The 14,936-nt window shown below is 35.6% G+C and overlaps 1 protein-coding gene across 1 annotated transcript; it reads left to right on the forward strand.

Moving 5' to 3' along the window:
• Positions 1 to 2,896: 2,896 nt before the first annotated feature.
• On the forward strand, positions 2,897 to 8,228 carry LOC140437721 (uncharacterized). The gene is made up of 3 exons (XM_072527406.1): positions 2,897 to 3,253; positions 6,990 to 7,124; positions 7,907 to 8,228. Exons 1-3 carry the CDS (start codon positions 3,193 to 3,195, stop codon positions 8,164 to 8,166), a joined length of 456 nt encoding a protein of 151 aa, XP_072383507.1. The 5' UTR covers positions 2,897 to 3,192; the 3' UTR covers positions 8,167 to 8,228.
• The last annotated feature ends 6,708 nt before the right edge of the window (positions 8,229 to 14,936 follow it).

The following is a 14,936-nucleotide window of genomic DNA, read 5'->3' on the forward strand; positions in this document are numbered from 1 at the left end:
TCAGAAAGAGTAATGGTACTGAAGTTAGTGACATCTCATGCCAAACTGAATTTGATACAAGTTTATGCTCCTACGGCGAATGCCGACGAAGAAGAAGTAGAATTATTTTATCGAGATATCGAAGAGGCACTTAGAATAACGAAAACAAGAGAAATCACGATAGTCCTAGGTGATCTCAATGCAAAGATTGGAAAGGGACAAAGCGGAAAGTGTATAGGAAACTATGGTCTGGGAAATCGAAACGAGAGAGGAGACCGTCTTTTACAATTCTGTCAAGAGCAGAACTTTATTATTACAAACACATTTTTTATGTTACCAAACAGACGACTGTATACATGGCGATCGCCCGCAAAAACATCGGAGAAAGTAGTCAGGAACCAGATAGACTACATTATGATCAGTGAAAGCATATCCTGGATCAGACGTGGCCTCAGATCACAATCCACTTATAGCCAAAATTACACTCACCCTTAAAAATATTAAAAGACATCAAAGAATCCCTACAATAGACACAAGAAAACTTAAAGAACCTAAAGTAAAAGAATGCCTCCAACATGAACTGCATGTGAACTGCAACAAATTGAACACAAACACCAATGATATTAACGAGTACTGGAATCGACTAAAAGATTGTCTACTGGAACCCCTGTAAAGAAATACTAAAGACTTCCTCAAGGAGAAAAGAGGAATGGATGAATGACGAGACACTCAATATGATGGAACAACGGAGACAATTTAAAAACAAGGATAACAATAAATACAGAGAGATAAACCACGAGATTAGAAAGACGATAAAGCAGGCAAAAGAAAAATACTTTGAAGAGCAATGCAAAGAGATTGAAGACCTTCAAAATAAATATGATCTGTTTAACCTACACAAGAAAGTCAAAGAACTGGCAGGACTAAGAAAACAAAATCCCACTTGTGCAATTCTGGATAGACACGGTACTGATATAACACATACGGACGAGAAAATACAAAGATGGGCAGAATATATCGATGAATTGTTCGATGATGAAAGAGGAGATCTGGAGCACATAGAACTTACGTCAGAAGAAATAGGTCCATATATTACAAAAGAAGAAATATTGCACGCATTAAAAACAATGAAGAGCGGGAAAAGCCCTGGACCTGATATGCTTCCTATAGAAATCCTAAAAATTCTAGATGAGAAGCACATTGATGTTTTAGTGACACTCTTGAACCAAATTTATAGTTCAGGCGTATTACCCAAAGAGTGGTTAACATCTATTTTTATTTGTCTCCCTAAAAAGAAAAACGCAAGAGAATGCAGCGATTACCGCACCATTAGCTTAATGTCTCATACGCTAAAGCTACTATTTAAAGTCATCCATAACCGAATATATCACAAACTGGACATAGACGTTAATAATACACAATTTGGTTTTCGCAAAGGCCTAGGAACACGTGAAGCTCTTTTTTCACTTAATATACTAATACAAAGATGCCTGGACGTCAATCAAGATATATACGCATGTTTTATTGACTATAATAAAGCATTCGATAAAGTACGACATAAACATTTAATGAATGTCCTGAAATCAAAGAAGATTGACTACAACGACCTCAGGATCATATCAAATTTATACTATAAACAGCGAGCAAAAGTACGTGTTAACGAACAGCTGTCAGAAGAAATTGAAATTAGATGTGGAGTAAGACAGGGATGCGTATTGTCGCCAATTCTTTTCAATGCCTACTCCGAAGAGGTCCTGAAAAAAGCTCTTAAGGGTGAAACAGCTGGAATAAAGGTAAATGGAGTTCCCATTAACAACATTAGATATGCGGACGACACTGTGATCTTAGCCGAAAACATTCAAGATCTTCAGAGACTGGTGACCAGAATAGCAGAGTATGGAAAAGAGTATGGTCTAACAATGAATGTCAAGAAGACGAAATTTATGAGAATATCGAAAACTCAAAAAAATAACGAGAATCTTCTAATAAACGAAACCAACGTCGAACAAGTGGACAAATATGCATACCTGGGAACAATGATTAACTCCACAAATGATTACAATCAGGAGATAAAAATAAGAATAGAAAAGGCTAGAGCAAATTTCAACAAAATGAGAAGAGTTCTATGTACCAGGGATTTAAAACTGGAACTAAGAGTTAGGTTGGCGAGGTGCTATGTTTTTTCGACTTTATTTTATGGAATGGAATCTTGGACCTTGAATGCGACATCAATGAAAAAACTGAAATCATTTGAGCTCTGAGTGTACAGAAGAATTCTGAAAATATCATGGACAGAACACGTCACAAACAAAGAGGTTCTGGGAAGAATGAACAAAGAAATGGAAATTTTAAATTCAATAAAAACAAGAAAATTAGAATATCTCTGACATATTACACGTGGAGAGAAATACACCTTGCTCCAACTGATTATGCAGGGAAAGATCCAAGGAAAGAGAAGCATAGGGAGGCGTAGAATGTCATGGCTGCGCAACCTGAGAGAGTGGTACGGATGTACATCAAATAAACTTTTCAGTCCGAAGTCCGAATAGTTATGATGATTGCCGACCTCCGCCGCGGAGATGGCACTTGAAGAAGAAGATGTAATCGAGAAGGGAGGTTTTTCTCTGGTAGTGGGAAGACTAATTTCAAGGATTTTTTTATGCAGTTTTTCGTTTAAAATATTGTTTATTTTCCATTGTTTACTGCTATTAATTGTTACTGCGACTGCAACCATCCTCATTTAAAGCAATAATTTAAAATACGTGCAAGTAGTAGTTGATTGCACTGTTATTGCTTTTTAATTGCCTTTGTCCGTCAAAACAGTTCTAATATTCTGCAGTTTAACAATCATTTCAAAATAATAATAGCCAAAAAGAAGCAAACCAGTTATCGATTAATATAAAAAGTGGATACATGAATATGAATACTATATAAAATGTTTCAGAATAAAATAGTTTTTACCGGTAGTTTACATGTACAACTTTTCAGTTTATCCCCGTAGCTTTCTACAAGAATACAAACAATTCCAATTATAACTTTATTAATATGTCTATAATGTGACCTTAATCCCTACTTTTCTGGAAAATTTCTTTATCTATACTACGTCAACTTTTATTTTTTTCCGACCACTCTTATCACCAGGTAGTTTACTAAGTTGAATCTACCTTGTGTCAACGAAGTTATCTTTATTTGGTGTGTGCTCAATCAGTAAATATGAACTCCTTGTATTGGATTTTACCATTAACAGTATGCATATTTTATGGTTTAAATGGAGGTATGTATCTATTATATTATAAAAAATTATATCATTTCATTTGTATATTTTTACACATTGAACTTAAACATAATTTTAAATTACAATCTACTTGTATAATTATAGCAATATTATCGTATAAGTACTATTTATATTGTTGGAATATATCCCTTAATTGAATTCTTTATATTTTATTGTAATGGTGAATTTATTCAAATTTGCGCATTGCGACTACTCATTCTCGAGCAGGCATTTTTAAATTTGAACTATGTCCGTTTTCTCTGTTGTTTTTTCTCATTTCATATTTTATCTATGTCTCTATGTCTTTTTGAACTTCCTATTTCTATGTATTTCTAGATCCATCTACTCTACAGTCTATAGACTTTAATTGAGTGGCTGATAGCAACAATCTTGTTAGTCAAAAAGTTAAATTTTTGGGAAAACAGAAAAAACCACATATCCTTGTCCTTAAGTGCCAAGGTTCACATATTTTACTCTGTAGAATCCATTGATATCACTCAGATATTTATGATGATTTATACTTGCTAAAAATGTATCCCCTTTCATTTGGGGAGGTCTTTAACACACGGGTGCTACAGGCCATGGAGGCCCTTTGCTTCTATTTTCTTTAATTCGTTAATTTTTTTTACTTCTTCCGGTTGTTTGCTCTCTTTCCAATTCTGGACTCCTATACCATTTAAATCACCTTTAACTGCTTCTAACCACTTTTTCCGTGGTCTTCCTCTCTTCATTTTACCCCCGCCCCCTCCAAAAAGCACCTTTTTTACACAACGTTTCTTTGGCATTCGAGTGATGTGACCTTACCAATTGACTCTCTCTGCTTTGACTTTTTGTACAATTAGGCGTTTTCCGTACATCTCTATTACCTCTTTATTTGGTCTTCTACGCCATTTTTCCTCCGCCGTCCTAATATCACCAAAAATCTTCCGCAACACCTTCCTTTTCCAGATCTCGATTTTCATTTCATCTTTCTTACTCATAGTCCAGGTCTCACAGACATACACTGCCACTAGCCGAATGACTGTATCATATATTCAAATTTTTGCTGCCCTATATACATTTTTTTGCTTTTAGAATACTGTTTAATGAGCCCATTGCTCTACTTACATTTAATAGTCTCTTTTCTATTTCTTTTTCTTCTTCCCCTTTATTCGTTATTGTTACACCCAAATACTCGAACTGGCTACTATTTTCAATTTTGTAAACCTTTTCTCTCGTTTTTAGTGTGACGAATTTATTGTGTTCTGTTATCTCACCACGCATTTCCATATATTTGTTTTCGCTTCATTTATATACAACCCAAATTTTTTTGCTTCTTCTTCAAAGTTCTTAAACATTTGTTTAAGTTCTTTTTTTGTTTTTGTTATTATCCATTATCTCATTATTGCCTCCAAGGCAAAGTTAAACAGATCAGTAGAAAATGAGTCTCTTTGTCTTAATCCTCTTGTAACCGAAAACAGATTTGACATACTTCCTTCTATAACCACTCTATTGTTTGTACTTGTTAGCGACATTTTCAATAATTTTATCAACTTTTTTGATATTCCTAAATTTTGTAGAGCTTTATACAAATTTTCCCGATTGATAGAGTCATACGCCTGTTTAAATTTTAAATTGTATTAATTTTAAGATAAATATTTGATCCACTGTCAATCTTCCTGCTCTAAACTCTCCTTGGTATTCACCTACTATGCTATTCTCTTATTTTTTTAATTTATTACGTATGATATTTGCTAATATTTTATACACAACATCCAGTCTCTCTGTAATTTTCACAAAGGGTTCTGTCACCTTTCTTATGTATTGGCAAATTACGGCATTACTCCATTTCTCTCTGTCATTTTCTCCTCGCTCCACACTCATAGTATCAAATTATATAGCTTTCTTTGCAGTGTAACCCCTCCTTTCTTTAAAATTTCCACCGGGATTCCATTATCCCCTGCGCTTTTACCGTTTTTATGCCATTTTATTGTTTCCTTTATTTCCGTTCTGTTGTTTCCTCTACGTACTCCTCATCATTATCCTCTGATTGGCCTACCGCCTCATCTGTTTGCATCTGTTCTTCATTATTTAGCAGTTCTTCAAAATATTGTGCACATTTCTTTAATTTCTTCGCAGTATTTCCAGCTCCTTCTTTATTCCTACAAAAAATTGTTTGCGTGTTATTTGTTTGTCTTTTTCTCTTCAGTTCTTGATAGAAATTTTTTATTTATCTGCTAATGTAATGCTCCTCTATTGTTTTTAATTTTCTTTCCAAATATTTTCTCTTTTTTTGCCTACAGATTCTTTTAGCTTCTTTTCTTTTCGTCTCATGTACTGTAATTGTTTCTTGGGTTTTATTATTGTCTTTTTCCAACTGTGCTTTATTTCTTAGCATTAGTGCTCTTTTACATTCCTCGTCGAACCAGTCTTCTTCTCTCTTCGCTACTGTATTGCCTAAGCAAACATTAGCTGCTGTTGTCATTGTTGTTTCGATTTTACTCCATTCTTCTTCCAATGTATCAGACATTAAGTTGTCTTTCTCTAATCTTGCCTTAATCTCATTTTCAAACCTCTTTGCCACTTGTTGGTTCTTAAGTAATGCTACGTTATATCTCTTTCTGTCTTTTAAAACATTTAATTTTACAGGTAGATCTTGTTTAAGTTTGGCTATTGGCCAATATATGATCACTACCGGCATCTGCACCTCTATAACTTCTGCCATCTCTGATAGCTCTGGCATGTTTATTTTCTATTAATATGTGATCGATTTGGTTTTTGCTCTGTCCATCTGGAGATATCCACGTTACTTTATATATGTCTTTATGGTCGAACTCTGTACTGATTATCTTCATTTTATTCTCACTGGCAAGTTCTATCAATTTTATTCCGTTGTGGTTACTTTCTTGACGTAAACTTTTCCCTCCTGTTATATGTCTGTCAAGTTCTTCCCTACCGACTTTCGCATTTAAATCTTCTAGGGTTAATTTTAAGTCGTATTTCGGTATTTTCTTTATTATTTTTACTAGCTTTTCGTAGAATTTGGCTTTAGTTTCTATATCTGTTTCTTCCGTGGGTGCGTGTACGTTCACGATACTTATTTTTCTATACTTTCCAAGTAACATTAAGTAACATATTCTGTCTGAGATCGGTTGAAACTCTACCACCAATCCTTTGATTCTATTATTTACCATAAATCCAACACCGAAGTATCTGTTAACTCCTTCAATTTTAAAGAGAAAGAGAGAGAACTGTTTCCTATTTCTACTATTTCATTTCCTAGTTGTTTTGTTTCTCGCATTGCTAGCATGTCCAATTCATATTTTCGCATGATATTCGTTAAGTTTTTTAGTGCTCCTAGTTCGTATGTACTTCCGACGTTCCACGTCTCTATTTTCAGCTCACTTTCTCTTTGATTTCCAATCTCCTTAAATGTTTGTTCCCCATTTATGTCATCCACGCATCTTTTCTTAGACGGACTTGCTTTTCCCTTGAGGGTCATATTCCTATGTATACTTATGTTTTCTGTCCTTTAGTTTTCCCTTCCATTTTTTGTTTTTCCAGAATCAGTAGTCTGTACTTCGTTTATCATAGCCGTGTCCATTTCCCTTAATCCGACAGCGTGCTTACAAACTGTTCGTTTTTAACATATTATTTATAATTAAAATATTAATCATTTTGCCAAAGGCATTTTTAAGAAAATTTCTTAAAATAATTTTAATTTTTCATAAATCAAGTTTATTATCATCTTTTTCAGGTCAAGCACTGCAATGCTACTCATGTGCTGGTCCAAGAAATAGTACCAACTCTTCATGTGCAGGCAACATAACCAGATCGGGAGCTAGAGCTCCGAACTGTACAGGGACCATCTGTTCGACGATTTTGACAAATAGTAAGTAAAATTAAACTAAAAGATTTATACTGATATCTTATGATTGTTAGCTTTATTGCTTAACTACTAAATTCCATAACTACTGATTTCAGTTGCTATCAACAACAACAATTTCTCACAGACACTTCGTCTAAGGACTAGCAACCTCAGTGGAGTCTTGCCATGTAATCAATTCCTATTGTAACTTAATATAATAATAATAGTCTCCCGTTTTATACCGCTGTCGCGGCTTTGGGAGTATAGAAGGGTAGTCTGCTATATCTAGGGCCTACGGTATACAAGGAAGGTAACATGGCCAGTGCTACGCTTCAACCGTCCATTATTACCCCTGGTTTTACTCAAGGTACTCATTTTTATTCAGGCTGAGTCGACCTGGGGCCTATAGACATTTTTAAAATGTCTAGATGTTCTTGCCGGCGGTAGGATTCGAACTCCGGACCACCGGCTTGCGAGGCAAGCATCCTACCGCTTGCGCTACGCAGGCCCTTCTATTGTAACTTAAACAACCTAAATTTTATATTATTTAAAGGGTTTTTACCAATGTATTTAGTGGCTCTAAACATGTACATCCAGATAGCACTGATGATAGAATATTAATTCCGAAAACGTTCTGTGATGTAGCCCGATAGGGATTTTTATTATTATACATTTTTTTTTATTTTCTAATAAATTTTTTGTGATACATGGTATGCAGCCAACTACAGGAATTTAGTTTCCTTGTGGAAATAAAGAAAAGTCAATTTATATAATTTGAAGTTATAATGTTCGTTCATATTTTTTAGGTACCGTATCAAGAGGATGCGTTTTTGTAAGAACATGTCCTTTGGGGCAAACTTGCTACTTCTGTAATAGTACCAACTTCTGCAACAATATGACTTCCCCAACATATGCGAATAATCAACCATGGCATCCAGTTTACCCTAGCAACCCAGGTAAACCAACACACTCAAAAAAAGGAGGTGCAGACGAAATTACCGTAAGCATAACGGCATTGCTTGTTTCTACCCTATTAAATCTAATTTTGCCAAAACTGAATTTATAAATACTTTTAATATAAATGTTATTAATATTTTTTTGTTCAATAAAAGTTATAATTCTAAAGAACTTATTATTATCTCAGAACTGCATTGGCACCAAATGACAACAATCAAAATGAAGTACACCACATAAGAGTGCGACAAGGTTGCCTTTTATCGCCGCTAATATTTAATCTGTATTCCGAGCCTATATTCAGAGAAGCATTATGCGAAGTCCAAGCTGGAATCAAGATCAACAGAACTAACATAAACAACATTAGGTATGCTGATAATACCATCCTAATAGCAAACAACGCACAAGTATCTTCAAAGACAGCAATAACTGACATGTTACTGGTATATTTTCCAACGTTTCCAACTTTTTGAATGTATTGTGATTTTTTTTACTGGATTACTTCTTTTACTGTTGAGATCCTCATAAATTCTTTGGTTGGTGACTTACCAGGGTGCATCAATAATCTCTCTTAAGATTTTTGATTGACCTCTTTCCATTATAGCAATATCGAATTAACTACTACAGTTTCACTGTTCCACCAACTGTTCTGGAGCTTTGTCCACTTTTTTTATTTCGTGTACAAACTAGATTGCTCAGAAATCTTACAGTGTTGGCTTCAGGCAGCCGATAATCAGTCAGCATGTCAGCTGATTTTTTCTATAGATTGTTGGCAACTATTCAAGCTATTCCGTAAGATGTTCTTCTATGTAAGAAGACTGTTAAATTGATAGGCGATCATTGATAGAATGATCATTAGTGTATATTTTGAAGAGTACTGGCGAGAATACTCCTCCTTGCGCTATTCTATTTTTTTGGATACTGCATCTACTTGCTTTCCCCGAAACTCAACACGGAATCATCGATTAGTCGGAGTTCATTTATTAGTTTTTAGCTTTTTGTTATTTTGTACATTTTTTCAGGAATATTCGATGGTCAACAGCGTCAAATTACTCAGCCGTTCTTCTTCATGTGCCTTGTCCGTTTCGAACGTTAGCAATCAACATGGCTATTCTGACTTTGTTTACGGCAGATCTGAATAGTTCAGCAGATGACAATCCGAACCATTGCCGCAAGTTTTGGAGCCACGTGTGTCTTCTCCTCCCTGGACTCCTTCTGCTGTCTATTTTCCCTTGAACGATCAGTTGCAGTACTCTATATTTATTATGTCTCATAACGTGACCCAAGTATTCCAACTTTCTTTTCTTTATACTTATTCCTACCTCTCTCTCTTTACCTATCCGGCGTAGTAACTCTTCGTTGGTCACGTGCTCAGTCCAGGATATACGTAATATACGTCGGTAAGCCCACGTTTCGAAGGCCTCTACTTTTTTCATCAATGTTGCGGTCATTGTCCACGCCTCCATTCCATATAATAAAACCGGGAATACATAACATTTCAGAAGTCGAATTTTGAGAGGTAGGGTGAGGCTTTTAGAGGTGAAAATTTGCTTCATGCTAGTGAACGATGCTCTTGCCTTTTCTACTCTTATACGTATTTCCTTCGCTTGATCCCAATTTGAGTTAACTGTTGTTCCCAAGTAGATGTACGAATCCACGTGTTCAATTCTTTCATTGTCTAATATCAGTTGCTGTGGTGGTTGTTGGGTTTTGCTTACTAACATCCATTTGGTTTTTGTGATATTTAGTCTGAGTCCGTATTGTGCACTTGTTTTTTGTATCTTACTCATTAGGTAACTCAGTTCCTCCATGCTACTTGCTAGAATCACAGTGTCATCAGCATACCTTATGTTAGTAATTATTTCTCCATTTATCTTTATGCCTTCTGTGCTTTCCTCCAGCGCTGTCTTAAATACTTCTTCTGAGTATATATTAAAGAGAATAGGAGACAAGATACAGCCCTGTCGTACCCCTTTCTTGATCTCAATTTTATTGGTCAATGTAGATCCTACTTTCACTTTAGCTGTTTGGCCCCAATAGCGACTCGCTATTATTCGCATGTCTTTGTAGTCGACTCCGATCTTATGGAGAACTGCAATTATCTTTTCGTGCTTTACGTTATCGAATGCTTTTGCGTAGTCTATAAAGCATATGTACACGTCTTTGTTCATATCTCTGCAGCGCTGGATGAGTACCTGTAGACTAAAAAGTGCTTCTCTTGTCCCAAGAGAATTCCGAAACCCAAACTGCGAATCTCCAATGTTATCCTCGCATTTTTTGCTTATTCTGTTGTAAATAACCTTGGTGTATGCCTTCGAAATGTGGTTAATTAGACTTATCATCCGATGTTGATCACAAGACTTTGCTTTTGGTTTTTTCGGTATGGTAACAAAAGTTGACTCTAGCCAGTCTTCAGGAAACTCCCCGCTGTTATAAATATTGTTAAAGAGTCTGACGAGTGAGTCTAGAAATTGACTGTTTGTTTCGCACAGCATTTTCAATACTTCCCCGTATACGTTATCGTTGCCTGGTCTTTTGTTATTTTTAAGACCATTTATAGCATTCTTCACTTCTGATTTTAGAATAGAAGGGCCAGTATCATCATTGCTCAGTGTATACCCACTAGGACGGTCATCATCAAACAGTTGTTCCAAATAAGTTTCCCAGATTCTAACTATTTTGTCGGGGTCTAGTTGTAGATTTCCATTATCATCGCATAGCCCTTTCGATAAAATATTGTAGCTTTTCTTTGTTGTGAGTTCCTTTATCTTCTTATGCATATTGTGATAGTCGTATACCTTTTCGCACTGTTCGATTTCTTCGCATCTCTCCGAGAACCATTTCTCTTTAGCTTTTCTTAACTCAGCTCTAATTCGTCTATGGGTTTCACGGTATTTGGCAGTATCTTTAGTTTTATATATCCGTCTCTCTTCCATCATGTCAAGGATTTCTGCAGTCATCCAGTCTTTCTTTTTTCTCTTATCAGGTAGTAAAAACTTAGTGCTTGAAGTCCTAATCTCTTCTTTAATTTCACTCCACTTTTCCAGCTGTTCATTGTTATTTTTAAGGATTTTTGATATTTCGGTATTTAAATTCTCCTGCATCTGTTGTTTAATATTATTGTTGGAAAGCTTCCTAATATCTAGCGTTTCGGGCCTGTTCTTTATATTTGGCTTTTTTAACTTTACTTCAAACTTACATACCACCGGATTGTGGTCTGATGCTACGTCCGCACCCGGGTAAGTTTTTACGGCTTTGATGGAGTTAATAAACCTGATTGGTGCAGCGATATAATCTATTTGATTTCTGATTATTTTACCAGGTGAGTCTGCCGGTGATTTCCAGGTATAGAGTCTACGGTGCGAGAGCTTAAAGAGAGTGTTAGTAAGTACTAGGTTGTGTTCTTGGCAAAATTGAACTAGACGATCTCCTCTTTCGGTTCTTTCACCAAGTCCGAAATTTCCCACTACCTTTCCTGTTTTGCCTCGTCCTACTTTCGCGTTGAAATCTCCCATTATAAGTGTTATTTCATTCTTTTTGGTTGCCTTAATTAAGATTTCTAGTTGTTCGTAGAAGTCTTCCATTATTGTTTCCTCTTTGTCAGCTGTAGGTGCGTATATCTGTATTATGTTCAAATCAAATGGGGACGCATACAGCTGTAAAAGAATCATTCGGTCTGATAGTGCAATGTAGGATTTTATTGACGATTTTAAACGAGGTGCAACGATTATTCCAACTCCATGATTGTGTTTAGGGGTATCAGGTAACTCAGCCGTTAGATCAATTAATACGACTCCGATCTTTAATCCCTTTTTATATCCATCCTCGAAGTACTGGGTAAGATTAAGCATTTGGCCAGTACTTAACATTCATGCTCTAAAGTTTGCCTGTTCCTATAAGGTTTTCTTCTATGTGTGAATTTATTCTATTCATTAATAATCTTTCGTACAGCTTGAAAGTTGAACGCAGGAGAGAGATAGAGCGCTAGCTTTTGGGTCGTCTGGATCTTTTCCTAATTATAATACAATTGCCACTTTAGATTGTCTCCATAGTTTTGAGATTTAGCCCGTGTCCAACATTGATTTAAGAGCTTTAATAGCCATGTTTTTAAAAAACTGCTCATACTTTTAAGCATTTTACTTCCGATGTTATTTAGGCCTACTGCTTACCTTAAGTTCTGCAATGGCTATGTCCAGTTCGTCCATTGATCGCAGTCGAATTTATCAAGTTTCAGGTACTGACCCCTCTTTATAAACTGCATGGAGTGTTTTGTCCGTGGATTACCGTTCTGTAGAAGTTGTGTAGCTACCTGATTTGAAATTACGTTGACATGGGTGGCTTGTATGACCTTGTCTCTGGCCAGACTCTGTATTAATTTCCAGGCTTTCCTGCTTCTATGTCATATTCATATTTTCAACTCTCTGTTAACATGCCTAGCGTCTATTCAATCGTCGTTGGGTTCTCATCATAAAACTGGCATGAAGAAATTCGTGTAACCGATAAATAAATACCGGCGGGACCCACTTTGCCTTTCGGCATATGACCTTTAACTAGTCACTAACCCCTACGAGTCCGACATCATTTGAAGGCGGCGCGTTGCACGAGGCATCGCGGGGCTTCACCCACTCTGTGGTGCCTGTGTTGCTTTAGGAACACCCGTCCGTTATCAACCCGGGAGGAAAGGTGATCGCAGGTAGAGGAACTCGATCTCACACGTAGACAGGTGGTTGCCGAGGAGTTCTCCTCTGTTACTGTTAAATCTAAAATAGTGGGTAGGTGCCACAATCCTACGCCCTTAGTTGGGAAAGGATGTATAAGAGTCGCAGCTCGTTTAATCTCACTTTGGTTCTGTGGAATGAAAGTAGAGTAGTCCCACGAAAGACTCGTCTTGTATAATAGGAGTGTAGACCGGTGACCGTAACTCTAAACCCGACACTTCAAACGACGGCTCTCCACCTCTCATTCCTTCCCATTGGTCGTCTCTTACTACGGGCAGGGATATCCGGAACCGAAAGTATTCTTATCGCCGCTTACCGGACGATGCATATAACTGTCAGTAATTTTCGTACAGTTAGCAATTATGCTGAGTAATTCCAGGGATATGGTTGGTTCTACGTCGCTTCGGGATGTCCTTTCTTGCCGCCAGTTTGATTGCCTTCACAAATGCATCCTTGTTTGTAAGATCTAGCTCCATGAATGTTTCTCTGAAAATTTCTGGCAGTTGACTTTCTTAAAATTAATTGAAACGTCTCCTGAATAGGATTGTTTTTGGTTGAAGAGGTGGTTTAATTTTTAACATGATGGGTTTATGCTGAGAATTTGGGATTGATTAAGAACTCTTTGAATGCACAAGTTAATATTAATATATTATTATTAGCAAAGATTGGATCGGGATTGTGTCCCCTTTTCCATCTTCCACTATTAAAGGATGATGGTTGCGTCGGGTTATGAATGAAAGTAAGTCCGTTATTTTCAGCCCAGCTTTCTACTCTTTCTTCATCTCTACTGGTTTCTATATAGCCTTGTTGTCCACTTGTTTGCAGTAATCTTTCAGTATTATCTTCGGAACTTCACTTGGAAGCTTTCAGATACCGCATTTCCTTTTCTCTGGCGGTACGAATCTACGAATAGCCAAAAATCATTTTGTTTGCATTCCACTGTTTGTGTTTTTGTATTACACATTTTTTTTTAATTATAAATTCTACAAGAACAAGAGCTGTGATTTAATATGTCTCCAAATTTCATGTGGGTATATGAAATTTTGGGTAACTTAACATCCAAAATAATTAAACTTAGTTATAATTTAAAAATGCTTTATATAAATTACAATATCAAATAAGGAGATTTGTAATTATTTCGATAAAAATTAAAAAATGCAACAGTGTATAACCCCTACAATCCTACACTATCTATTAATTGTCTAAGCTATAACCACTTAAAATAAAACATAATTATTATATGGGGAAAAAGATGCAGACACGTTTGTTAGATTTAGTGCTGCTATCTATGGGAGAGTGGCTGTGTTTCTACAAATTACAGATTATTTTTACACATAGATTTTTTAGGCGTTCTGTAGTTTTTACTATCTTTCTTTAATAATTATTTTTCAAAATGGTATATCAGGTAATAAATTATTTAAAATTAATTTCGATTTCTTTATGTTGTATTTGGAATTTGTGTACAATCGAAACTTTCACAATGGTGAAAGCATATTACTTATTTACAGCATTATATTAATAGTAATAATTACACAAATTGTGTGTGTAATAGATACGTTTACGCTAAATTTCAAAATTAATAAAAATTCCGAGTACTCGTCCTATGACTACCGTCGAAAAAAAGTTTTGTTCTCTCAATTTTAAAAATAGCGTTGTTCGAAGTTGAAATTGAAACGTCAAATAAGCTTAGGTTAAAAGCAAAATTGTGGCTTATTCCCAGTAAATTGTATTAATATGCCACAAAAAAATATTATAAGAATGTTAAAAACGAGATGAATTTGTCGAATTCCTGCCATGATTTGAATTAGTATAAGTTTAATCTCATATAAAATAATATGTAAATAGAATTCGATAAAACCATATTATACAAGTACCTACCTATAATATACAAATTGTACCGTATATTATACATTATACCAGTTGTTAACAACACAGCGCACAGCTGTAGTCACGGTAGTTTGTTTGTATAAAGACATTTGATCTACTATTGACACGGAACACTACTTGTACAGAGTGGCCAACTTCTTAAATCTAATTGAAGAAAAAATAATTATTTTCAATAAAAATCACCATACATTACGGTTGATTTAGTTAGCTTAACTCTTACACTATTATTTAAATAAACATTCGTTATAAAAACTTTTGTACTCGACGTCATAAATAT

The sequence above is a fragment of the Diabrotica undecimpunctata genome, chromosome 1 (assembly GCF_040954645.1).
Source record: "Diabrotica undecimpunctata isolate CICGRU chromosome 1, icDiaUnde3, whole genome shotgun sequence".
NCBI classification, from domain to species: domain Eukaryota; kingdom Metazoa; phylum Arthropoda; class Insecta; order Coleoptera; family Chrysomelidae; genus Diabrotica; species Diabrotica undecimpunctata.